This window comes from Urocitellus parryii, chromosome 3, assembly GCF_045843805.1.
Source record: "Urocitellus parryii isolate mUroPar1 chromosome 3, mUroPar1.hap1, whole genome shotgun sequence".
Classification (NCBI taxonomy): Eukaryota; Metazoa; Chordata; class Mammalia; order Rodentia; family Sciuridae; genus Urocitellus; species Urocitellus parryii.
This window is the reverse complement of record NC_135533.1, coordinates 136086168-136112771: the sequence shown is the minus strand read 5'-3', so window position 1 is coordinate 136112771 and position 26604 is coordinate 136086168. Positions and strand designations below refer to the sequence as shown.

Here is a 26604-nt window from a genome sequence, read left to right as displayed (position 1 = left end):
AGCTGAACAGGGTTGGTGACTGACTGGACTTTGCTTCCAGAAACATTGTGGTTCTGAGTCTCACTCTGGATCCCTGCAGGTGCCACTGCCATCTGTGGGCAGAGCCTAGGGACTCTGTGGGTCCCAGTGTCTGGAGCACCCTATTCCTCCCTGATGCAACTAGCTCGGGCTGGGCTCAGGTGATAACAGATTAGCAGCAGTGGGATGTGGCCGTTGCTCTCTGTGCCCAGCCTGGGCCAAGAGGTGGGTTTCAGGGACCTTGCTCAACTGTCACTCTAAACAGATGGGCACCTGAGATCCAACCTGCACCACACCCTGAGGGGCAGAAAGGGTACACACTGGGGGCTGGACTGGCACCCTGGAACCTGGATTTCAGAAATGACCAGAGTGGTTGTGCCCAGAGGGTTTGCACAAGTGGCGGGTGGAGGTGGAGCTGGATGATAGAGCACTTGCCTACATGTGTGAGGCCCTGGGTTTGATCCTTGGCACCACAGCGGGGAGAACACACACACACACACACACACACACACACACACACACACACACACACACACACTGGTTTCCCCTTCCCTGGGATTTGGGCTGTTCTCTGTAGAGAGTGCCAACAACCCACACCTGGCAGAACCCTGGTGGACTCTGACTCGGTCCAGCGTCCCTCGCAGAGACCACTTCACAGCCTGCTGCAGGAATGAGCATGTGACCCCACGGGGCTGAGGACTGGGAGCTTCGCTGGCTTCCTGTGACTTCACCTGGTTTACCTTTCCCTTTGCTCACTTGGCTCTGCTCTTTGGCTATAGTGAATCCCATGGTGCCTGTGGCTGTAACCAGGACTGCGAGTGCTCCTAGCAAGTCACTGAACTGGGGTTGCTCTTGGGGACTTCTGGCGCTGTGCTGGCAGCCATGACATCTCTACTCAGCCTGACACACTGGTGATGACCCTGCCTGGTTCACTGCTTCACAAGGCAGAAGCTTTGTTTGGGGAATGAAAGGCTGAAAGTCAAGCAGCAGCTTCCCTGGGGTGGAGTGTGAGCATCCCAGAGGCCGCAGCCCTGGCGCCCTGGCACCCTCCTCCTTGGCACCCTGATGGCCCCACCAGGCAGCCTGGCCCTGCAGTCCTGGCTGCGCAGCCCCAGGTGCCTGACACTGACTCCAAGCCGAAGTCAGGCACAGTTGCTTTGCCCAGTGAGTCAGATCCTGACTCCAGGATGGTGGCAGATTGGAGTCACCCCTCTGTGAGGCCATATAGGGCGAAAACTCCTTGGATCTGCTGGACAACCTGGGTCACTTACAGATGCCTACGATGTAAGGTTTGCTCTTGCTCATTCAAGATCAGCCTGCTCTTCTTGCCCTGCCTGCCTGCCTTCCTTCCCTACCAGTGCTAGGGATGGAACCCAGGGCCTGGCACATGGGAATTAAGTGTTTCATCTTTCTCCTGTGAATTCTTTTATGCATCATCCCCACACAGAGCAGGATGTTGGGGAGGCCACGTCACAGGGCCTGGACCCCGCCAGCCTCTCTTGCTTGTTCCTGGTCCCTTGCATTTTGCAATTGTGGTCTGAACCTGATTCCACTTCACTCAGTTTCTCCCAGTGGACACCCGCAGGAACTACTGGGTCAAATATAGAGCAGACCCAGTGAGACTTTGTTCATCTAGGCTGCTCAGGAACTCAGGACCAACAGGGTAGGGAAATTACACCACACACACACACACACACAAATATTTTCTACATAATTTAACTTTTATTTATAATTTTGTATACCTATATATAATCTATAATTACCTATATATATGATCTATATAATTTCTATAATACACACACACACACACACACACACACACATATATATATATATATATGTATATATATATATATATATGTATATATATATATATATGTATATATATATATATTTTTTTTTCAGTTTGATTTCTTATTTTACAGTGGTTAAGGTCAAACCCAAGGCCCAACCGCTAGGGAAATCCTCTATCATTGAAGCAGTATCCCCAGCCCTGTGTGATCAATTATATGAGCCTTTTTTTTTTTTCTGTCCTAGGGATTGAACCCAGGTGTGCTCTGCCACTGAGCTACGTCCTAAGCTCTATTTTTTTTTGGGGGGGGGCAGGGATGGGTGGGTACTGGGGATTGAACTTTGGGGCACTCAGCCACTAGCCCCATCCCCAGCCCTATTTTGTATTTTATTTAGAGACAGGGTCTCACTGAGTTGTTTAGCCCCTCGCTTTTCCTGATGCTGGCTTTGAACTCATGGTCCTCCTGCCTCAGCCTCCTGAGCTGCTGGGATTACAGGCATGCACCACCAAGCCTGGCCCTATGTGAGTTTTATATTGCTATTTACAACAAAAATACAGCTAACTCAGGGAAAAAAGAAAATATGCATAATTAAGTTTAAACTAAAAAGATGGAAAAGACAAAGAAAACAAACCCACTGATAATTTTTTATCCATAAACAACCATGGTGGATGGTTTGGTCATACATAGACCCACATGTATGGATATATTTTCTGTAGATAATTTTTACATATACTTTGTATATACTTTCATGGCAATATGTATACATATTTGTACACATGCTTCTGCATGTGTGTGTGTGTGTGTTTTTCCATTGAAAGACTGTATCATAATTTCTTTAACCATTTCCTAGAACAAAACATTTAAATTGTTGCTAAGTCTTGCCATCCAGGGTGATACACCTCACCTGAATGCTGCTTGTAACAGCTCTTTCTTTTCCAGGTGGTGGGGACCTAGTCCAAGGCTTCCGCATGCAAGTATTCTACCACTGGACTATGCCCCAGCACAATCAGTTTCTTTATTTCTTTTCTTTCTTTCTTTCTTTCTTTCTTTCTTTCTTTCTTTCTTTCTTTCTTTCTTTCTTTCTTTCTTTCTTTCTTTCTTTCTTTCTTTCTTCTCTCTCTCTCTCTCTCTCTCTCTCTCTTTCTTTCTTTCTTTCTTTCTTTCTTTCTTTTTCAGTTGTAGATGGACACAATATTTTTCTTTTTTCTTCTTTTTAATGTGGTGCTGGGGAATGAACCAGGGCCTCATGGGTGTGAGGCAAGCGCTCTCTCTACCACTGAGCTACAACCCCACCCCCAAAATTTCTTTCTTGTTATTCATTCATTATTTTGGTGCTGAGCTTGAACCTGAGGGCCATTTATGGTAAGCATACTCACAGCCCTGTTACTTTTAATAATTACTGTGAACTAGCATTAATAAATAATCTATTCTTAAAAGTTACCTTCTCCCCTGCCCCACACTTTGCTGAGGAACTAAATGTTAACAACTTAACATTCATAACTACCCACTTTCTCCAATCTCATGCAGTCATTTGAAGCATACTCTGTACCCTGCATACAGGGGAGTTGACTTTGTTGTATAAAAATACAATTGTTTATTGTGTGGTTCCCTGACTTATTTTTCCAAATGCTTAAATATTGGCAACTGTGATTGGTATCCCTTTTACTTCCTCTCTGCTACATGTTGTTTTAGTACAGCGGGGTTCCCCTACTAAAGGCCACTTTCCTATGGGGTGGCTACAGTTCCCTCTAGATTCCCGAAGAGCTGCCTACCTGTCTTAGTCTGTTTGATGTTGCTATAACAAAATACCTGAGACTGGATACTTTATGAAGAATAAAGATTTATTCATCTTGTGGCTCTGCATGCTGGGAGGTTCAAAGTTTGATTCCCTGCAGAGTCCTGAGGTGACTCTGAGCATGACGTGGTCAGAGGGTTACATGTGAGACAGAACCAAGCTGGGGTTTGTAATAGCTCTTGAGATGACCCATTAATCCCGGAATCGCTTCTCCATGCATGAAGGCTCAGTACTTAGTCAGCTCTTTCAACTCCCACCTCTGGATACCTCGTGATGGGCATCAAAGTTCAGCATTGGGTTTGGTGGGGACATTCAAACCACAGCACCTCCCTTGTCCCCCCTGGTACCTGGTGGTGATGAACCCCCAAGCTGGCCACCCCAGGCAGCTTCATCCTTTTTGCTCCCTTAACATGGCCTATGCTTGGTAAGTAGCCCCTGCATTAAACACCCCTCTGGCTTCCTTCTGAGCACCAGCTGCTTTGTGAGGAGGCCTCATGCTGATTCTGCAACAAGTTGAAATTTCTTAGAAACTCTTCAAAAGCCACTCACACAAACCTGCCACCCTTTTGGACCACAAACTCCAACTCCTCGGTTTTTAGACCCAGGAAATGAGGAGAGGAGAAGAAAATGGACTTGTCAGTTCACCTGACGCCTAGGCTATGGCTGAGAGGAGATATGAACTATCTGGTGAGTCCCAGAGTCGGGCCATGTGGTCTTCCTAGGGGAACCCCAGGAACCTGGCTCTGCCTCCCAGCCCCTCCTCTCTTGGTGGCCTCCTTGTTCTGAAATGAAGGTGAGCAAGACCAGGATGTTTGGAGGAGGCCAACAGTCCAAGTGCTCCTAGGTCTGGTGGCTTCCTAGACACACGCCCTGTTGGGGAATAAAAGGTGGGAAAGCAGACCAAAAACAGGCCATGTGTTTCTCTCCACCTTTCCCTTAGAATTCTCAGAACATTCAGGCAAATATTTGAAGATAAATACGCCTATGTCCACATCCTCTGAGAGTCCCCAGTGCCTGGGACACATAAGTAAACGTGTTGACAACACAGGGTAAGAAAGTGCAGAAAACCGTCCACTTTGAGGTGGGTCAGAGAATGATTCCCAGGGCCAGCAATGTTGGAGCTGGATATTGGAGGAGGAGTTGGAGTCTGGCCTGGGATGCATGAGGGGAGAGACAAGCAGGCACTGAGACCCAGGGCTCAGAGGGAGTGCACAGTTCATGTGCCAGCAACTGTTGGAAGTTCAGAGTGGGGGAAGGAGGGAGTGGAGGGTGTGGGGCTGGGGGCCTAAAAACAAGCAGCCATCAGAAGGACCTTGAAGGACAAGAAAAGTGCACCAGAAAGCTGTTGAAGTCCTTTAAGCAGCAGAGTGACCATGTCCTCTTTGGAAAGGTTCCTCTGGTTGCTGTGGGGAACGAGTTAATGGAGACCAGTTCAGAGGCTTCTGCAATCAGGGAAAGACTGGGGCCAGGGATGAGAGTGGAGATGGAGAGGATAATGGATTTGAAACTATGACAGCAGTACAAGGGACAGGGTCTAGGTTTCCCACAATAATCACAACCATAATGACAATGGCAAAAGTCATAGTGACACACAATAGCTCTGGTTTCAGTTGGCCCTGGTGAGAATCTTTTCTCCCTACATTTTACTTAGAAAAATTTAAAACTTCAGAGGCTTGCAAGACAGTTTCCACAGACATTGGTATACCTTTCACTCAGATTTGCAAATTGTTACATTTTGCTTTTCCCCACTTGCCTGTGTGTTTTTCTTTTCCTGCTCAGCCACTTGGAAGTTGTTGCAGAAATCACTAATCACTTTGAATAAGGAGATTCTTTTATGTAATTGCCATGTCATGATATTATTAAAAATATATAATGTTGATATACTAGAATTTAGCAAAAGTCCAATTGGCCCAAATAATAAAAGCTACTTCTTTTCACTAAAAAAAAGAGAATGAATGAAAAAAAGAAAGAAAAGTAAAATCCATTATGCAACAAGGAATAGGCATTGTATTTAGTTGTTCTCTTTTTCATCATCCTCCCCTTTCTTTGTGGTTTAGGTTTGAAGAACTTTTTTTAAAAAAAGTGATGATCAAACAAAATATAGGAGGCCTACTGTAATCAGTTCTACTGTTTTCTTTTTCTACTCGTTTAAAGATTTTTTTAACTTTTTATTTGAAATTATTTTAAACTTAAATATATTAGCAAAAATAGTAAAAAGACCATTTGTATTTTCCTCTAGTCATCAATTATTTACATTTTGCTGCATTTATTTTGTTGTTCATTTGGGTGCAAATATATACTCATCTATATTTTTTTCTGACCCATGAAGTAAGTCTCCCCTCTTGTGCATTAATACTACAGGATATTATCTTATATAACCACAGTGCAAGTACTGAAATCTAGAAATTCAACATCAACAATATACTATTCATATTCAAATTTATTTAACAGAATATTGTTTATAGCTTTGGAGGGGGGAGACACAGAATCCAGTCAATAAATACACATTGTACTTAGTTCTTGCATCTCTGTATTTTTCTTTGATCTAGGCAAACACCTAGTTAATCCCATCCATCTCTCTCTCTCTCTCTCTCTCTCTCTCTCTCTCTCTCTCTCTCTCTCTCTCTGTGTGTGTGTGTGTGTGTGTGTGTGTATTTCACAACATTGACCTTTCTGAAGCTTTCAGGCCAGTTGTTTTGAAAAATGTCCCCTTGCTTTGCATTTTTCTGGGTGTTTTTCCATGAGTAGATTCAGGCCAAACTTGTTTGAATACTTCATAGGTGAGGTGTCTTGCTCAGTGCAGAATATTAGGGACACATGTGAAGATGTGCACTTAGTATGCTCTCTCTTTTTCTTTTTAGTCACTGTTTGAAATGTTAGTGTTTTTTGTTTTTTTAGGAGATGATTACATAAAATAGAGGAGGGCTAGTTCTATTTCTTTTGCAAACTGTTGGGCGCAGCTGTTAAGTCTGATTATTTAGTTCAGCTGGATTGGAACGAGGTCTTCCTTTTTTGCTATTTGGCTAAGTGGGTTATTGAGATGGTCTTCTCAGCTGTCAAGTGGGGATAATAATGTTCCTGGCTTCATGAGGTTGTTAAATTGATACGTTTAAGACAGATTTCAAAAAAGTATCTGGCATACTTTAAGTATTTGAAAAATAATTATTATCATCCCCCCTACCCAGTGCTGGCACAAGCTAGTCAAGTTTCTACCCTTGATCTATGCCCCCAGCTCCTCATGGCTAGTATTTTTACCACAATTTATAGTGGACGTAATACCTAATGCACAGACCTTCACCACTCCAGACCTAGGGCAGCCTGTGGCAGGAAATAGGAAGACACAGAGAAGGGGAAAGCCATATTAATATGACCAGGCTTGAGGGAAGTTTGGGGACTTTGTCTAAACCTTTAGAGTCCCTGGGATGTGGCAGTGTGCCTCTACATTAGGAGGACCCTGGGGAGATTGCAGGGGGACTGAGCTACTGAGCACCTGCTGACTTCTTTTTCTCCAAATGATTAGTTTGATATTCTAACCATTTATTAATAGTCCCCTCTTTCCTTTTAATTTAAAATGCTAGTGTTGCTACATACCACATTCTCACTCATGCTTAGGTCTATTCTTGGTCTTTTTTTCACTGTCCTATTGATCTATTCTTTGGGTGCCCTATGGTGCCATCTTTATGTCTTTATTACACATAAGAATCCGTTGAGCAATTCTTCCTCATTAGTTTTCTTTTGAAAAACTCTTCTCATAAAAGGGACACTTCACCAATGAACTGTATCCCCAGCCTTTTTTTTTTTTTTTTTTTTTTTTAATTCTGAGACAGGTATCTGCTATGTTGCTGAAGTTGGCCTTGAACTTGAGATCCTTCTGCCTCAGCCTTCTGAGTAACTGGGATTATAGACATGTGCCACCTTGCCCAGCTCTATGAGATATAATGTTTCATTTTGTTTTGGTTCTAGGAACCACTGAGCCATATCCTTAGTCTTTAATTTTTATTTTAAGACAGGATCTGGTTAAGTTTCCCAGACTGTCCTCAAACTTGCAATCCTCCTATCTCACCCTCCTGAGTTGCTTGGCTTACAGGTTTGTGCCACTGGGCCTGGCTATTGTTATTTGTTTCATTTTGATTTTGGAGACAGGTCTCACACATTGTTTCTGTTTGTTTTGTTTTGGTACCAGAGGCTCCTGGAGGGTGACAGGCTGTGTCCCACAGGTGCCAGATGCAGGTGACAGTGCAGGTGTACCTAGGCCCTCTTTGAAACTCTGCAGAGGGATTTGTGTGAGCAGTCTGGCTTGACCAAAGAGGTGGAATCCAGAGCAGTAGGATAAGTTGTTTTGAGGTTAAGAAACAGTTATTAAAATGCCAGTGCTATGCTGGACTAGCCTAATGGCAGGACTTGTTTGGCCTGCTGTTTATTTTGAATTAGCCTTTTGTATTATAAAATCAGAGGATTTTACCCACAAGCACTCAGTTTCCTGTTTTTCTAGAAAAATCAAAGCTGGCAACAGGATGATTGGGGCTGTGAATCCTGCCAGTGTGGCTCCATAGCCTGAGCCCAGCTAATGTGGGACTGCTCTGCCCAGAGTTCAGATCCTTCATATGGGTCTGAAGAGGCTTCTACCCTTAGCACTGGCTGCCTGTTGCTGCATAGGAAGACAAGCCCAGAGTTCTCTGATTGTTCCACAAAGAACCAGAATTTGTATATGGAATAGCACAGCTTTCTTTCTTTCTTTTTTTTTTTTTTTTTTGTTTTTGGTAAGAGTGATTGAACCTAGGGGTGCCTAACCACTGAGCCACATCCCCAGCCCTTTTTGTATTTTAGAGACAGTGTCTCACTGAGTTGCTCAGGCTTTGCCAAATTGCTGAGGCTGGCTTTGAACTTGAGATCCTCCTGCCTTAGCCTCCTGAGCAGCCCAGCTGAAATAGCACAACTTATTTTCTTTTTTGTGTGTGTAGTGCTGGGGATTGAACCCAGGGCCTTGTACATACAAGGCAAGCACTCTACCAACTGAGCTACATCCCCAGCCATGAAATGGCACTATTTTCTACAATGTTGTTGCAAACTTGTTTGAAACCATGCAGGCAAAATTAAGTACATCTGTGGGCCATATTTGGCCTATAAACCACCAAATTGTGGGTTTTAGAATATCCCTTTGCATAAGCTGTGGGGATAGATGGAGACTATTTTTGCATGGGCCTGGCCCTGTTCATCTTGATTCTCTCCCATGTTCTTTTCATTTTTGAATTTCATGATCCCAGAAACCTTGGTATTTTCTCTAATCTGAAAACAGAATACCTCAAATTTCCCCCATAATATTAACTCAGATTATTTTCCTCACACAGAGATCCACCTGTACTAATTCTGAGGTTACATATCCTCAGGAAGGGATGTCAAGCATTTAAAGCAGAAGGATCGGGTGTATGGCGAATGCCTGTAATTCCAGCAGCTTGGGAGGCTGAGGCAAGAGGATCATGAATTCCAAGCTAGCCTCAGCAAGATGAGGTGCTAAGCAACTTGTTGAGACCCTGTGTAAAAAAAAAAAAAAGTAAAAGGGGGGCGGAAGGGAGGGGACATGGGTTAGAAATGATGGTGGAAGGTGATGATCATTATTATCCAAAGTACATGTATGAAGACATGAATTCATGTAAATATACTTTGTATACAACCAGAATTAGGAAAAATTGTGCTCTATATGTGTAATAATTGTAATGCATTCCGTTGTCATATATAAATTTAAAAAAATTTTAAAAACACCAAAAAATGAAGCCCAGCTGGGGATGTGTTTCAGTGGTTGAATGCCCCTAAGTCCAATGCTTGGAACAACAACAACAAAAAAAAAGGCAGAAGGAAAAGGGACACAATGCGTCCCCTGAACATCTCTTCTTTGCTGTATGATTTTTTGTCTGTTTTTGCTGTGCTTGGGTTTAGGGCCTTGCCCAGCATATTCTAGGCAAACCCTCTACTGCTAAGCTATTCCTCTAACACTGCCCCCCACCTTTTTTTTTTTTTTTTTTTTTTTTTTGCTTTTGTCGAAATGCTTGCCTTTCAAGGATTTTAGGACCAATTGCCTCATTCTTTTGCAAGGGTTGCTGGTGGCTGAGTATGAAGATTTCTTACTGGGGACAAGGGCGGATGCAGTGGCATTGTGTGGGACATTGTGGACTGTCATGTGAGGGTGCAAGGTAGAAGCTGAGTGGCTCAGATCCCTCCTACCTGTCCTGTGTCCTCTGGTTGCCCTACAAGGATGGTGCCCTGAAAGTCCCTTCTGAAAGTCCCTTGGCTAACTCTCCCCTCTCCCGTGTTCAGAGGTTTGGACACCAGGTAACCAAATCCAAGAAAGTGCATCTTTAGCAGTCATAAAGCCACCAGTCATGATGCTGCCATCTTCTGTCCCACCTAGGGACCTTATCTCTTGCTGCTATCTTTTTTTTTTTTGGTGTGTGTGTGTGGTGCTGGGGATTGAATTCAGGGCCTTGTGCATGCAAGGCAAAGCCAACTGAGCTGTATCGCCAGCCCTCTTGCCGCTGTCTTTACCCGAGCGAGAAATGCTTTCCATGGATTTCCCTGGGCGGCTCCCCATAGTCACCTTCTCAGAGGGGCTTTCCCTTGATTGAATTAGTCCTCCTCCCAATTCCACCGCCTCTCAACCTCAGACCTGCTTGATTGTCTTCTAGGAAACGGTACTACCCGTCCTTTCCTCTAGATTGTAGGCTCCCCGTCCCCAAGTTCCAGAAATCTCCCCCCGCCCCGCCCCCCGACCAGCGCAGTCCGGTTTAGCAAAGCGCTTGCACCCCATCCCATGCTGGCTTGGGTCGCAGGGCGCAGGGATCCCCCAAGGCAGATGCCTCCGAAACGCCACGGCGCTGGCCTCCCCCTGGTGGCAAAGGGGCGCCACTGCTCCTCCCGGGCACAAACTCCCGCACTGCATAGTACTGAGGGTGCTTTACTCCTTACTCAGGAGGGCAGGAACAGATCCAGTAAGAGGGCGTGGTCATGGGATAGGTGGAGACTTGCTCCAGGATGTCGTTTAGTGGGCGGGGTCTGAAGGGAGATGCCAGTGGGAGGGTTGAGCAATTCCAGGTTAGGGGCATGACTTGTGGTGGGCGTGTCTTGTGTGCTGACCAACATCCCCGCGAACTACAAATTGGTGAGGTTGCCGCGGAGCTCCTGCGCATCCTCCAAAGCCTTGAACAGCGAGTTGAAGTTGCCGGCTCCAAAACCCTGGAGTGGGAGACAGCAGGTGAACTGGGGACCCAGAAAGCCGATGATGCTCCCTGCAGTCCCTGCTCAGGGCCTACCTGGTGGTTGTGGCGCTGGATGACTTCCAGGAAGAGAGTAGGCCTGTCCTGCATAGGTCTGGTGAAGATCTGAAGGATGTAGCCTTTCTCGTCATAATCCATCAGGATTTGCAGCTCCTGGGCGAGAGATAGGGAGCTCCGATAGCGGAAAGCTAGCCTGTGCTTCTAGCCTGGCACGGTGGGATCCTTAGAAAGTCCAAGGGACCTGGGTGCCCCAAGCACCAAGAAAAACTTTTTTCCAGCAATTCCTGGCCCCTCCAAGTATATCCCCAAACTGTTGTGTTACCACCCTTCTGCTGAAGCCCTTGCTAAGTAATCATCCAGCCAGGCCTGCTGCTGGGCTTGCCTCCTTACAACTCCATTCTCCCTGCAGTCCTCAGATTAGATTGTTTCACTCATCTGTTAAAAATGGGGCCCTGGCTTCAGTCCCCACTACCCCTTCCAAAAACCAAAAACCCTCCGTGGAAATGGGAACCCTTGCTTATTGCTGCTGTGAATGTAAAATGGTGTTCAGTCAGGATGGTGCCTGGCATTTTGCCAGAAGGAGTGGTTGAGAGGTGAAGCCAGGGAGCCATTAAGATGATGATAATTAAGTTAAGCTGTGTATAATTGCTGTGACTGGATGATGCTGGATTGAAATGGGCTGTGTATTCAGTTGTATATAGGCCCCTGCTGTCCGGCAATAGGGAAGCTCCTGCTGCCTCAGGCTCCTGCTACTTTTGAGTTCTAGCGGAGTTCCCTGAGTTCCCATTGAGTTCTCATGGAGCCCATTGAGGGCAGGGAGAGCGCATAGAGTGCCAGTGAGAGTTCGGGCAATAAAGCATTTCCTGTTTGAACCTACAAGTGCCTCCTGTCTGCCAGACTTCGGCAAAATGGTACACCTATTTGAAACAGAGCCTGACTCTTTCTCAAAAGGTTAAACATAAAGTTAGCCTGTGACACAGCAGCGCCACTCCCAGGCACATACTGAAGGGAAATGAGAACATACATCCACACAATACCTTGCACATGAGTGTTCATAGCAGAGTCATTCCTAATTGCCACAAAATAAAATTATATTATTCTCTTATGTGCATATGTGAATATGTAAACTTGAATTGCATTATTTTTAATTTTATTTTTTAGATGTTGATGGACCTTTATTTTATTCATTTATTTATATGTAGGTCCTTATACATGCTAGTCAAGTGCTCTACCTTCTGAGCCACAATTCCAGCCCCATGAATTGCAATTGTATAATTAGAATGTGCCAATAAAAAATCATGGACTGAACTACCTAATTTGTGAAAATAAAAATAATAATAGCCCCAAGTTAGAAATAACCCAAATATCCACCAACTGATGAATGGATAAGCAAAATGTGGTCCATCAATGCAATGGGATACTATTCAACCAAAAAAAGAGGAATGAAGTAGAGCTGGGGGTGTAGCTTAGTATGCTTGAGGTCCCGAGGTCAATGCTCAGCACTATACACTCAAAAAGGAATGAAGTACTGACATAGGCTAAAAGTAGATAAACCTTGAAAACATTATGCAAGTGAAAAAGAAAACCAGTCATGCTGGGCACCCTAGTGCAGCTTCTTGGGAGACTTAGGCACAAGGATCACAATTCAAAGCCAGCCTTGGGACTTAGTGGGTCCCTAAGCAACTTACAGTGACTTTGTCTCAAAATAAAAGATAAAAAGGCTGGGGATGTGGCTCAATGGTTCATTCCCTGGTACCAAAACAAACAAACCCTAGTCATAACAGACCACATGCTGTATCATTATATTTATGTGAAATTCCAGACTAGGTAATTCTGCAAGACCAAAGGTAGTTTAGTGGTTGCCTAGGGTTAGGGTGCCACGGGAGGAAGGAAGTGGAGGGTTTGGGAGGTAATGACTAAGAGGATCAAGGTTTCTTTCCAGGGTGTTGAAAATATTCTAAAATTGATATTGATTTTGATTTTAGCAAATAGCGAGAGATAACCATTTAATATGAGTTCTGTGCCAATTAGCTGTTAAAAAGTAAAACCAAAAAACCTTCAATGCTTTGTGGCTAAAGAAGTGCAAAACTGCATCCTAAGAGCCCACAAGATTAACCAGACCCCGTCTACCTGCTTTGGTACACCTCTTCTCAGATGCAGTCTTCAATCCACATGAGCCTTCCTCCTGCTCCTCAAGAACTTGGAGCTTGCTCCCACCCCATCACCTTTGCACCTGCTCTTCCCTCTGCTGGGATGCTCTTCCTAGCACTCCTCTTGGCCAGGTCCCTCTTATTATATAGCTTTCAATTAAAGTCACCTTCTCAAAAGTTCGCCACTTCCTGTAACGTAGCCCTAGGTTGCCTGTTTTAACTTTACATGGCACCGACACACACACACACACTCTGTTTCTTTCTGGTTTTCCCTCTGTGTGCCTGTGTCTGCTACAGGGTGGGGGAGGCCAGATAGAACTCAGGGCTCAGGTTGCCTGTGGCCTAGCATCCTGCTGGGCCTCACCTCCAGCACGTCAATGCTCTCCTTCACCTGGATCTTGGCTGTCTTGAGATTCTCCCGAAGTTGCTTGTAGTAGGTTGATGGTACAGTCAGGAACTCCATGCCTCTCTCTTGCAAGTTGCGAATCTGTCGAAGAGCAGGTTGAGATTAGCCTTTGTCTTTCCAGGCTCAATGTCCCTAAGCCAGGTGGAGCTGCTGGGCCATGAGGAGGCAGGATCCCTGTCCTTGCTCTCCTGAGTGCCAAGATGCAGTGTGGCCTCAGCCCCTTCTGTCCTTGTCTGAGTCTCATTAGAGCAGGGATCCATGACGTTCACAGAGCACCCATTATGTGCCTGTCTTTCTAGTCTTGCCTCCTCCTGTCCGTGAAGCAATCCTGCTCTGTGCAATTCATAGCTGGGAAACTGAGGCATCGAGAGATTTAAGTATCTGTTCTCAGCAGAGAAGCCAGAGTGGATTTTATTCAAACACAGGCCAAATCATGCCACTCGGTGCTTACCTCAGGGTGGTGCCTCTTCTCAGAGTCCAATTCCAGGTTCTTGCCAGGCCCTCACCAGCTGCCCCCACTTCCACCTTAGACTCCATCTCCCACCTCTCTTTCCCTTGCTCATTCAGTTCCAGTCACACTGATGATCTCCTTGCTGTTACTGCAACCTTCCTGGAAGATGTCCATCTCAGGGCCTTTGCCTGGGCCATCCCTCCTGCCCGGGGTCCTTCTTAGAGATTTCCAAGGGCTTCTGTCCTTCCAACCCTTTGCATTCTCAAAAGTCTCCTTCCCTATGTGACCTTCCTTCACCCTCTTTAAAGGTGAAAATTCCCCCCTTGCTCCTCCATATCCCACCTGTTCTTCCAGACCTCTCACACCACCTATTTATTTAATTTGCTTTTTGACTCCATAAGAGCAGAAACTGTTACTAATGTGTCCCACATACCTAAAATAGCACCTAGCACATGGCAGAGCCTCAACAGGCATGATACAAATGAAGTTCCACAGGATTGGATGGAACAGTCCAGGCTCTTCCCCTTAAGGCCTAGGCAGGACCCGCCTCCCCAAGGGACAGAACCACAGACACAGGGTGCTTAATTTGGAGGAAAGCACAAGTCTCATCTTATAGTATAATATCCTTATTTTCAAGGTGAAGCAGCTGAAGCCCAAGAAGGCTGGTGAGTGCCCCAGAGACAAATGGGGACTTGCAGATCTGGGAGCAGGATGCAGTCTTCCTTATCCTCTGGCATCTGCCACCATTAAAGCCCAGAATGTTCTAGAGACACCAAACTCTTCCATGTGAGGTAGGTAGGGATTACTTACACAGGTGTGGGGACCCGCTTTGAATGATCACACCTTCTAGTCCTGAAGCACGAGGCCCTGACCAGTCACTACATTTTGTAGTGACTTGGGCCTTGTCCCAACTCAGATAGCAAGGCTGGTCTTCAGGTGTAGGCATACTGCCGAGATTGAGTTACACTCACCTGCCCCCTTGTAATTCTACACTTTCTGCTCTTTTTTTTGGGTGGAACTTTCTAAGAACAGTGCTCCCCCAAATAAAAGCTCACTTCCCAACATGCTCTCTCTCTCTCATCAGCCTCTCCTGACTTTCTCTTGCTCTCCCTTCTGGAGTCTGAGGCCCAGAGCCTGGGGAAGCCATCCTGAAGCTTGTGTAAATGTAAATTGTGTCTGTGTTTTATTTTGCTTCACCACAAATTCACACGCACACACCTAGGTCAGCTGCCCATGCTGGACAGGGGTGGCAGCAGGAGTTGCAGGAACCAGGCAGGGAACCCTGTCAGCCCTCTAGGCTGGAGAAGGGGACTCCAGACTGCCACTGCCCCCTCCCTCCCCATTCTGCAGAGAATTTCCCTGGAGCTGAAGAGAGGAGTCTTAAGTACAGGGATGGTGGGCTGGGGTTGTGACTCAGTGGTAGGGCGCTTGCCTCCCACATGTGAGACTCAGGGTTTTATCTTCAGCACCACATAAAAAAATAAAATAAGTGAAATAAAGGTGTTGTATCCAACTACAACTAAAAAAAAAAAAAAGACCAGGGATGTTGTTCTAACCGTTGTGATGATGTCCTGGGTCTTGAGACCGACGTGCTGGACTCCAGCTCCCCCATTATAGTCCACATATTCCTGGGAAAGGCGAACAGGAGGCCCCTGTCATTGCTTCTGTTCCCCACACCCCTGCCCTGCCCTGCCCTGCCCTGCAGGAGGCCTCAAGCCTCTTCCCTCCTCTCTCCTTCTCCAGCCAGGCAGGGCCGCACCTGGATCGAGGACTTCTTCATGCCCATTGCGGGCTCATTAATGGGCATCTTGATGGTCTCCTCATAGTTGGTCACCACAATGGAGCGCAGAGAGCTGTACTCTGTGTGCACTTGTGTGTCATCCACAGACCAGAAGCGGTGGAACTGTAGGTTCCTCAGGTACCTGCAGGTGGCAGGCAGGACACATCTGCTCTGAGTTCTGGCCTGGGACTGGCTTCCTGTGCTCCCACTTCCACCCTCCAGAACATGTCCCCAAGGGGGCTCCAGAAGGGAGATGACAATCACATCATACATGCTGTAGGTCTTTACCCTTGTTGTGACACTTTTCCTTAAGGTGGAAATAAAGTGTCTCATATCAGAAGCCACATAGGAGGCCATGCTCAGGTAGGGGGACTGGGTGGGGCAGGGGGATCCTGTGTACCCTGCTGGACTTTAACTGCCACTGCGATGGTATTATGTCACTCAGGGCTCTGCCTCAGGAGTATGTTAATGTTATGGTCAGAGCCAATCAGTTGGGATTGTTTTTTTTTTTTTCTAAAGGGAGCTCAGGTCTCTGCTGTCTGCTCTGGTCTGTCCCCACCTCCCACTGTGGGAGGCCAGCAGGAAGCAGACCAAGTCAGGTAGAGGCAGTCTGCTCCCCACTCACTGGAAGGACACCCCTGCAGTTCCTCATGGGGGGGGGCTGTGGATTGATGTAGTCCCTGATCCTCTCATTCTTCAGGGGACAGATGTGTGGGGAATAACTGAAGGGCTGGCCCTGGTTCACCTCCCACCCACCTGTGCTCCTTTCCACCTGGTACAAGGACTGGGGCCAGGCCCCTTGTGGGGAGGGACAGGGCTCACCATTCTGAGGCAGATAACATCTCATGATCAAGCAGATTTCCGACAACATGATCGATGATCTCGAGACCACACTTGGGCCTAGGAAAAGGACAGCACTGAGGGGCATTGAGAAGCTGCCCCCCCAAATCTCACCACTCCCACTGCCCCCCCGCCCATAATAGCCAAAGCTCACACCTACGCAGCTCTTACTGGGGAGGAAAGCGCTTAACTAACTCATTAGTGCAACCCCTACTTTATAGATGAAGACCCAGGGCCATTGAAAACTGCAGCGCCCTGTCCAAGGTCCACTGGCTGAGGAGGGAGGAAGCTGGGATGGGACCTGGGGCCCTCAGGTGTTGGGGCCCGTTTGCTCTATGCCCTCAGAGGGTTCCAGCGGCCGCCAGGAGCTTGGCCCCATCACAAAAGCCCAGTCCATATGGAGGAGGGGGACAGGCTCTCCACCCAACTCCTGTAGCTTGGGGCACTTACAGCTTGGGAAGCAGGGAGTCCTTGAGCAGGGGGGCCTGGAATCCAGGCAGGAACCTGCCGCTGTAGTTCGTCTTCTCTACCAGAGTGTGGGTGGTGTCCCCAAACTAGGGATGGGAAGCAGACTGGCTCAGCCCTGTGCCCCCACCCACCACTTCTGGGCCTTTTCATGGCCCCAACCCAGCCCTGGGTTCCTAAGTCAACATGTGATCCTGGGAAAGTCATTTCCCCTGGCCTGGGGCTGTGGCTCAGTGGTAGAGTGCTCACCTTCATGGGTGAGGCCCTGGGTTTGATACTGAGCACCACTTAAAAGTAAAATAAAAATATTGTTTCAACCTATAACTAAAAAATAAGTGTTAAAAAAAATTCACTTCCCCTGACTGGCATTTGTTGCCATCTGTCATTCACTTAGGAGTTTCCATCACAGTCTACTTGCCTCCTAGGACCAGAAGCCCTGTGAGGACAGGGATGCTGTGTCGCTCATCATGGTATCTGTGGAGGCATCGGCTCTAATGCTGAAGGGTGTTCAACAGGCTTAATGCTCTTCCTGCCTAAGGGGATCTTCTCTGTCCTACAGCAGCACGGGGCTGCAGAATCAGTTATCTCTGCTAAGTGCCTACGGTGTGCCAGGCTCTGCTGTTCTAAGTGCTCTACACCAATGGTCACACTCAGCCCTCACAATGGCCCTGGGAGAGGATCTAGCTGAAGGATCTGAGGCACAGGGTGGTGCACTAGTGTGCCCCAGGTCACACAGGAGTCTAATTCAACCCTTGCTTATTTAAACTGAGTCGCAGAGAGGGAAGTTGGTCTGTCCATGGACTCACAGCTAGTGTGGGACGTGGCTTCCAGGCCCCCCCTTGTCTCCTTTTGAACAAGCCCCTGCACAAAACTGATGCCCCCATGCCAGTCACCTCCCACTGGGGGGGCAGAGGAACCTGGGAAGGGTGGCTGGTGGCCCCTGCCACCTCTGCACTCTGGCCAGGCACTTTGGGAGGACAGAGCCTAGGGGAAGCCCACGTTCTGAGGCCCATGGGTGGGATGGTGTAATGGGGTGAATTAGGAGCATCCTGGCATCTCAGTGGGTTCTGGCAGCAGGAGGGGCGGGGACGTCAAAGGGAACTCACCGTCTGCAGCACAGCAAACTTCACCTTCCCAAACTTGTCTTCCTCCACCCAGGGCTCCCGCACTACCTTGGCCCCCCGTTCTCGGGCTTTCTGCAGGGAGATGGAGCATGGGGAGCTGGTGAGGGCTGGGGTCTCTGAGTCCTGGCCTGCTGATCCGGCTGGGTTGGTTTCTATGTGGTCCTCACATGGCAGTGTCACCTGTCTTCCCCACCAAAGTGTGCCTCATCCCCGTTGAGCAGGAAGGGAAACTGAGGCCCAGGCTCAGAGTTGGGGCTTGGGAGACAAGGCGGTGTGTGTGTGTGTGTGTTCTCCTAACTCACTATGTGGCCCTCCTCCCCCTCCAGTGCTCAGCTTCCCTCCCTGTACAAAGAGTAGAGGATAAGGAGAATGGGGGTGGACATTTCTGAAGTGACCTCTGTGTGTCAGGCCCTGTGCCAGGAGCCCTGCATGCCAGGTCTGTGCCTTAATTTAGCAAGCCCTTGCTTACTGCAGGCCAATGCGACACCCAGGCCAGGCTTGTTCTGGGGATGCACTCGGCAGTCCTCACAGCAGCACTGTCTGCCTTCTACAGCGAGGAACACAACTTCACACAGCTGGGAAGATCCAGACCCAGTCATGCTAGCTCTGGAATCTACTCTGAACCTCCAATCCACCTTTTTTTTCTTTTTACTTCAGTGCTGGGGAGTGAACCCAGGCCTCACCTGTCTTTAGGGCTGCATTTGGTTCAGAATCATAATCCAGAAATGGTAATTGTGATATCTCTCTCTCTCTCTCTCTCTCTTATTTATTTATTTGTTGGTTGGTTGTTTTAGTTTTGGGGCACCAGGGATTGGACCCAGGGGTTCTTAATCAGTGAGCCACATCCCGAGCACTTTTTATTTTATTTTATTTTTTTTTATTTTAAGGCAAGGTCTCCCTAAGTTGCTTAGAGCTTCACTAAATTGCTGAATCTGCCCTTCAACTTGGTATCCTCATACTCCTGGCCTCAGCCTCCTAAGCTGCTAGGATTACAGGCATGTGCCACCACGCCTGACTCCATTTCCTCTTTTAAAACTCAGTGAGGTGTAGGCTATGATTATCCCCATTACAGGTGTGGAAACTGAACATGAAAGTGAGGATACACAGTAAGGGCCAGGCTTCCATCCCTAGGACTTAGGTATGTCACGCCAACATCCAACCCTGACTGACAGGGTCCCTGTGGCCCAAGGAGAGCCGGATGCGCCTAAGGCCTCTTCCCAGGCCAGCCCAGGTGCATTCTCACCTGCACGATGTAGTCACAGTCTTCCACCTCGAAAGCCACGTCCTTCACGCCATCCCCGTGTTTCACCAGGTGGTCGCCCATCTCTGTGGTCGGCAGGGAGCGCTGGCACTGGAGTTCAAGGCCCCTGGACAGGCTCTCAGCCTTCTGGGCTCAGCCCCCCTCGTGCCCTTCCCAGGCCCTGCCCTCTGACCCCTGACCCCCTCCAACAGCCCTGCTGCCACCCCGGGGCCCCTCACCTTTGTTCCAGGGGTTGAGTGCAGAGGAGAAGACAAACACAATCTACCGTGGTGGAGAAGGGGGTGTGACTGGTGGTTCAGGGGAGTGTGGGCAGGTGCACCTCCCCTCCGTCCTGCTCACTGCCCCACACCCCTGCTGGGCAGCCATGCAGGACTCCTGAATCCCAGCTTCTAGCTTCTTCTCTGCCTTGGCCTCTCCCCCTGGTCCCAAGGGCTGGGGACTTTCTCCTGTGCCACCCCTGGGACCCATGATCAGCTGTTGGGTCCCCTGGGGGAGAACTCCCAGAACCCCATGGGCCACAACTCTGCTAAAACTCCCTACATCTATGGCCTTGGCTTGCTGAAGTTGTGGGGCCAGCACTGGACCAGGCTGAGGAGACTCGCCTGGGAAGGTCCCTGTTACAAAGGTGCCTGCCACGTTAGACCCAAGAAGCCCTGAGAGCAAGGGGTCCCTGGGGTGTGGACGCACCTTTCCTTGCTTGACCACATGGCTGACCACCTCCCGGGAGCCCGTCTCCAGGCCCCTGTAGGCTAGTGGCTCGAAGCCCATCTTGCTGCAGTAGAAGGAGGCAGCCTAAAGACAGAGAGATGACAGTGTTCGTGAGGGTAGAGAACTGCCTGGGGCCCAGATGAGAGTCCCTGTCCCCTGCCTGCCCTCTTGCCCAGGAGCAGAGACTGCACTGGGGAAAAGGCTGCTCTGTAGTATATTTTGCCTTCAAAGGAGTTTCCTTTTTGTTTTTTTTTTCTTTTTGGGGTACCGTGGATTGAACTAAGGGACACTCAACCACTGAGCCCCATCCCCAGCCCTATTTTGTATTTTATTTAGAGACAGGGTGTCACAGAGTTGCTTAGCGCTTCACCATTGCTGAGACTGTCTTTGAATTCGTGATCCTTCTGCCTCAGACTCCCGATTCACTGGGATTACAGGCATGTGCCACCATGCCTGGCTCCAAAGAAGTTTCCTGCTGGGGTCCAAAGTGTTGGGTCCCAACTGGGCCCTGATCCTGCCCTTTCAAGAGCCAATTTCAGACCTGCTAGGGGCTTGCCCTGGTCCAGGGGGCCCTCTTGCCTGTCCTCTGCCCACTCCAACACCTTGCCCTGGTTACCTGCTTGGCATTGCCAACCCAGAAGGTCACAGAGTGGAAGTGAAGGAATCGGCCTCTCTCAGGCTGCAGGAGGAGAGAAGGAGGGAGGCTGAGTCCTTGGAAGGAGGTCTAGAGAAGTGTAGGTGGAGAGGTTTCCTCTGCCCGCTCCCTCGCCCAGATTCAGCCCCAGCACCTAGGAGAGGCCGAACCCCACCGAGCTTTGCCTGGCCTCAGGAGACACTGCTCACTTAGAAATTGAGCCCTTGGAGTGTGCAGGAGTGTTCGGGACTGGGAAGGCCCCTCAGGAGGCAGCCCAGCTTTCCCAGGAAGAACAGCCACAGCAGCAGGGATTGAAGGGAGACTTAGCCAGAGCTTCCAGATGAGGTAAAGAGGTCAGCAGGTGAATGAAGAAGAGTTGACAGTTTTTCAGGAGGGTGCAAGTGAGCCAGCCAGTCTGGGGGAGCCCAGGTATTAACAGACCCCCAATCTTGTTCCTCTCCACTTTGTGCTCACATGCTGGTCTCCCCAGCCCAGACACCCTTCTGGACCCAGGCCCCCCATTCCCTTCCTGCTCACCTTTGCTCCTTTGTCAGTATAGGTCGTCTAAGGAGAAAGAAAGAGACAGTGAGGCTCTGCCAGGGGGACAGGCACTGCTGAAGTCTCAAGGCAGGTCCTCATCCCCCGGGGAGCCACCATGGCCCTAGGCAGACCCTCACCATGGCTGATCTGGGTCAAGCTTCCAGCCAGGAAAACAGGGACGCGCAGCTCTTGGGAGTGCTGGACAGAGGTATTTACCAGGGGGCAGGGCCTGCCCCTGACCTCCCTGGGGGTGGGGAGCTGAGGTCATCCCATGGTATAGTCTCTCCAGGACCCCAGAATGGGACTGTGATCTTTGCCAACCAAATCCATAGTTCAGAAGCCAAGGCCACCTTGAGGGCAGGTGTAGCTTCAGAACTTCTTCTTCCTTTTTTAATGTTTATTTTTTAGTTGTAGTTGGACACAGCTTATTTATTTTTATGTGGTGCTGAGGCTTGAACCCAGGGTCTCGCACGTAGGAGGCGAGTGCTCTACCGCTGAACCATAAGCCCAGCCACCCCCTCCCCCCCACCCCCTTCAGAACTTCTTACTCCGGGAATTTGCGGGCTGATCTTGAAGCCCTTTTGGCAGAACAAACATGTAGACTGCATTTGGAATAAAAAGTAATAAAATAAAGTAATACAATTCTATGGCAGTTGGGGCACGTGGACAGGGATTTGCTTACTGGTTCTGCTATGTACCATGTGACTGGGGCAGGCACAGACCTTGTGAGCCTCAGTTTCTCCATCGATAAAATGGGAACCATAATAGTATGAGGGGATTCTGAGAGCATAGTTCAACGCTTTGGAGTTGGACCTGCACATAGCCCTGTATATAGCAGGTAGGGACAAGAGGTATTTCTTTGAGATTTGAAGGGGTCCTAAAGGGGGTTGAGTCCTTGGCATTACTGTGGCCTGAGTATTTGAAGAGAGCATTGGCCTTGCCCCTGCCCCAGTCTCCAGCACCCACCAGGCTCTGGGTCCATGCCATGCTCTGGGTCCATGTCTCCTGAAACTCTCTTCATTGTTTTGATGATGGAAACCCTGGCCAGCAACCCTGGGGGTTGGAGTACAGGACAGAGGACTCTCCCAGGCTGTGCCCTTGGCAAGTGGCTGCACAGAACTGGAGTGTGAGCCAGGGCTTCTACCTCTGGGGCCCACAGTTTAAATTGCATCGAAATGGGAGATATTGATGTCCCCAGGAAACTGAGGCCAGAGTGGCAAATGCATTTCCCCAAGGTCACAGAGCTGGTGACCTTGGGGTCAGAACAGGACTCTGCCCTGCAGCCCATTGGACTCTGCAGCTGGGTCTCATCCACCCATCCACCCATCCCCTCCCTGCCTTTCTCTGTCTTCTGGGCTACTCTGTAGGCAGATGAGGTGGTCCCACCCCCTCATTCTTCCTCTCCCAGATGGCTTTCCAGGCTTCCTGCCCCTCCCTCACCCCAACATCCACCTCAGCTCCCTGAGCCTATTTTCCATTTGAGAAAACTAGAGTGGAGCTCACAGGCCTAGAAGGTTCCCCTGGGGGAGAAGGGATCAGTGCAACCCATCCATCCCTCCAGGCCAGCTGGAATATCTAGTCCCCTGCTTGCTATGGCCAAATCAAACCCCTATTCCTGGATCTTGGCCTGGCTAGTATCCTGGGCACAAGATCAACGTTTGGTGTCCAGTCATCACATCTTGAGCAGCTCCAGAGGCCAATGGCTGGTGTCCAGTTCAGCTGAACAGGGTTGGTGACTATGTTCCTCCTCCACTCTGGAATTTGTTTTCAGAAGCATTGTGGGTTTGAGTCTCACTCTGGATCCCTGCAGGTGCCACTGCCATCTGTGGGCAGAGCCTAGGGACTCTGTGGGTCCCAGTGTCTGGAGCACCCTATTCCTCCCTGATGCAACTAGCTCGGGCTGGGCTCAGGTGATAACAGATTAGCAGCAGTGGGATGTGGCCGTTGCTCTCTGTGCCCAGCCTGGGCCAAGAGGTGGGTTCCAGGGAACTTGCTCAACTGTCACTCTAAACAGATGGGCACCTGAGATCCAGCCTGCACCACACCCTGAGGGGCAGAAAGGGTACACACTGGGGGCTGGGCTGGCACCCTGGAACCTGGATTTCAGAGATGACAAGAGTGGTTATGCCCAGAGGGTTTGCACAAGTGGCGGGTGGAGGTGGAGCTGGATGATAGAGCACTTGCCTACATGTGTGAGGCCCTGGGTTTGATCCTTGGCACAACAGTGGGGAGAAACACACACACACACACACACAACACACACACACACACATACACACACATATATATATATATATTTTTTTTTTTTTCAGTTTGATTTCTTATTTTACAGTGGTTAAGGTCAAACCCAAGGCTCAACCGCTAGGGAAATCCTCTATCATTGAAGCAGTATCCCCAGCCCTGGGTGATCAATTATATACGCCTTTTTTTTTTTTTTTTTCTGTGCTAGGGATTGAACCCAGGTGTGCTCTGCCACTGAGCTACGTCCTAAGCTCTATTTTTTTTTTGGGGGGGGACAGGGATGGGTGGGTACTGGGGATTGAACTTTGGGGCACTCAGCCACTAGCCCCATCCCCAGCCCTATTTTGTATTTTATTTAGAGACAGGGTCTCACTGAGTTGTTTAGCCCCTCCCTTTTCCTGATGCTGGCTTTGAACTCATGGTCCTCCTGCCTCAGCCTCCTGAGCTGCTGGGATTACAGGCATGCACCACCAAGCCTGGCCCTATGTGAGTTTTATATTGCTATTTACAACAAAAATACAGCTAACTCAGGGAAAAAAGAAAATATGCATAATTAAGTTTAAACTAAAAAGATGGAAAAGACAAAGAAAACAAACCCACTGATAATTTTTTATCCATAAACAACCATGGTGGATGGTTTGGTCATACATAGACCCACATGTATGGATATATTTTCTGTAGATAATTTTTACATATACTTTGTATATGCTTTCATGGTGATATGTATACATATTTGTACACATGCTTCTGCATGTGTGCGTGTGTGTGTTTTTCCATTGAAAGACTGTATCATAATTTCTTTAACCATTTCCTAGAACAAAACATTTAAATTGTTGCTAAGTCTTGCCATCCAGGGTGATCCAGCTCACCTGAATGTAGCTTCCCAATCTGTAACTATTCCTTCTTTCCTTTTCAGGTGGTGGGGACCAAGTCCAAGGCTTCCGCATGCTAGGCAAGTATTCTACCACTGGACTATGCCCCAGCACAAATAGTTTCTTTCTTTCTTTTTTTTAAAAATATATTTTTAGTTGTAGATGGACACAATATCTTTCTTTCTTTTTTCTTCTTTTTAATGTGGTGCTGGGGAATGAACCAGGGCCTCATGGGTGTGAGGCAAGCGCTCTCTCTACCACTGAGCTACAACCCCACCCCCAAAATTTCTTTCTTGTTATTCATTCATTATTTTGGTGCTGAGCTTGAACCTGAGGGCCATTTATGGTAAGCATACTCACAGCCCTGTTACTTTTAATAATTACTGTGAACTAGCATTAATAAATAATCTATTCTTAAAAGTTACCTTCTCCCCTGCCCCACACTTTGCTGAGGAACTAAATGTTAACAACTTAACATTCATAACCACCCACTTTCTCCAATCTCATGCAGTCATTTGAAGCATACTCTGTACCCTGCATACAGGGGAGTTGACTTTGTTGTATAAAAATACAATTGTTTATTGTGTGGTTCCCTGACTTATTTTTCCAAATGCTTAAATATTGGCAACTGTGATTGGTATCCCTTTTACTTCCTCTCTGCTACATGTTGTTTTAGTACAGCGGGGTTCCCCTACTAAAGGCCACTTTCCTATGGGGTGGCTACAGTTCCCTCTAGATTCCCGAAGAGCTGCCTACCTGTCTTAGTCTGTTTGATGTTGCTATAACAAAATACCTGAGACTGGATACTTTATGAAGAATAAAGATTTATTCATCTTGTGGCTCTGCATGCTGGGAGGTTCAAAGTCTGATTCCCTGCAGAGTCCTGAGGTGACTCTGAGCATGACGTGGTCAGAGGGTTACATGTGAGACAGAACCAAGCTGGGGTTTGTAATAGCTCTTGAGATGACCCATTAATCCGGGAATAGCTTCTCCATGCATGAAGGCTCAGTACTTAGTCAGCTCTTTCAACTCCCACCTCTGGATACCTCGTGATGGGCATCAAAGTTCAGCATTGGGTTTGGTGGGGACATTCAAACCATAGCACCTCCCTTGTCCCCCCTGGTACCTGGTGGTGATGACCCCTCAAGCTGGCCACCCCAGGCAGCTTCATCCTTTTTGGTCCCTTAACATGGCCTATGCTTGGTAAGTAGCCCCTGCATTAAACACCCCTCTGGCTTCCTTCTGAGCACCAGCTGCTTTGTGAGGAGGCCTCATGCTGATTCTGCAACAAGTTGAAATTTCTTAGAAACTCTTCACAAGCCACTCACACAAACCTGCCACCCTTTTGGACCACAAACTCCAGCCTCTCGGTTTTTAGACCCAGGAAATGAGGAGAGGAGAAGAAAATGGACTTGTCAGTTCACCTGACGCCTAGGCTATGGCTGAGAGGAGATATGAACTATCTGGTGAGTCCCGGAGTCGGGCCATGTGGATTATGATGGGCCAGGTCTTCCTAGGGGAACCCCAGGAACCTGGCTCTGCCTCCCAGCCCCTCCTCTCTTGGAGGCCTCCTTGTTCTGAAATGAAGGTGAGCAAGACCAGGATGTTTGGAGGAGGCCAACAGTCCAGGTGCTCCTGGGTCCGGTGGCTTCCTAGACACACGCCCTGTTGGGGAATAAAAGGTGGGAAAGCAGCCCCAAAACGGGCCATGTGTTTCTCTCCACCTTTCCCTTAGAATTCTCAGAACATTCAGGCAAATATTTGAAGATAAACAAGCCTATGTCCACATCCTCTAAGCGTCCCCAATGCCCGGGACACACAAGTAAACGTGTTGACAACACCAGGTAAGAAAGTGCAGAAAACAGTCCACTTTGAGGTGGGTCAGAGAATGATTCCCAGGGCCAGCAATGTTGGAGCTGGATATTGGAGGAGGAGTTGGAGTCTGGCCTGGGATGCATGAGGGGAGAGACAAGCAGGCACTGAGACCCAGGGCTCAGAGGGAGTGCACAGTCCATGTGCCAGCAACTGTTGGAAGTTCAGAGTGGGGGAAGGAGGGAGTGGAGGGTGTGGGGCTGGGGGCCTAAAAACAAGCAGCCATCAGAAGGACCTTGAAGGACAAGAAAAGTGCACCAGAAAGCTGTTGAAGTCCTTTAAGCAGCAGAGTGACCATGTCCTCTTTGGAAAGGTTCCTCTGGTTGCTGTGGGGAACCCGTTAATGGAGACCAGTTCAGAGGCTGCTACAATCAGGGAAAGACTGG

General features: G+C 48.4%; 1 protein-coding gene across 1 annotated transcript; it reads right to left on the bottom strand.

Moving 5' to 3' along the window:
- Nucleotides 1–10749: 10749 nt before the first annotated feature.
- On the bottom strand, nucleotides 10750–21402 carry LOC113192776 (4-hydroxyphenylpyruvate dioxygenase). The gene is made up of 14 exons (XM_026403002.2): nucleotides 21371–21402; nucleotides 21231–21257; nucleotides 20676–20738; nucleotides 20039–20143; nucleotides 19570–19612; nucleotides 19334–19416; nucleotides 18073–18162; nucleotides 16952–17055; nucleotides 16484–16561; nucleotides 15641–15803; nucleotides 15438–15509; nucleotides 13389–13511; nucleotides 10911–11027; nucleotides 10750–10833 (listed from the first exon to the last, which is right to left on the bottom strand). The coding sequence occupies exons 1-14, from the start codon at nucleotides 21371–21373 to the stop codon at nucleotides 10750–10752; spliced, it is 1155 nt and encodes a 384-aa protein (XP_026258787.1). The 5' UTR covers nucleotides 21374–21402.
- Between the last annotated feature and the right edge of the window lie 5202 nt (nucleotides 21403–26604).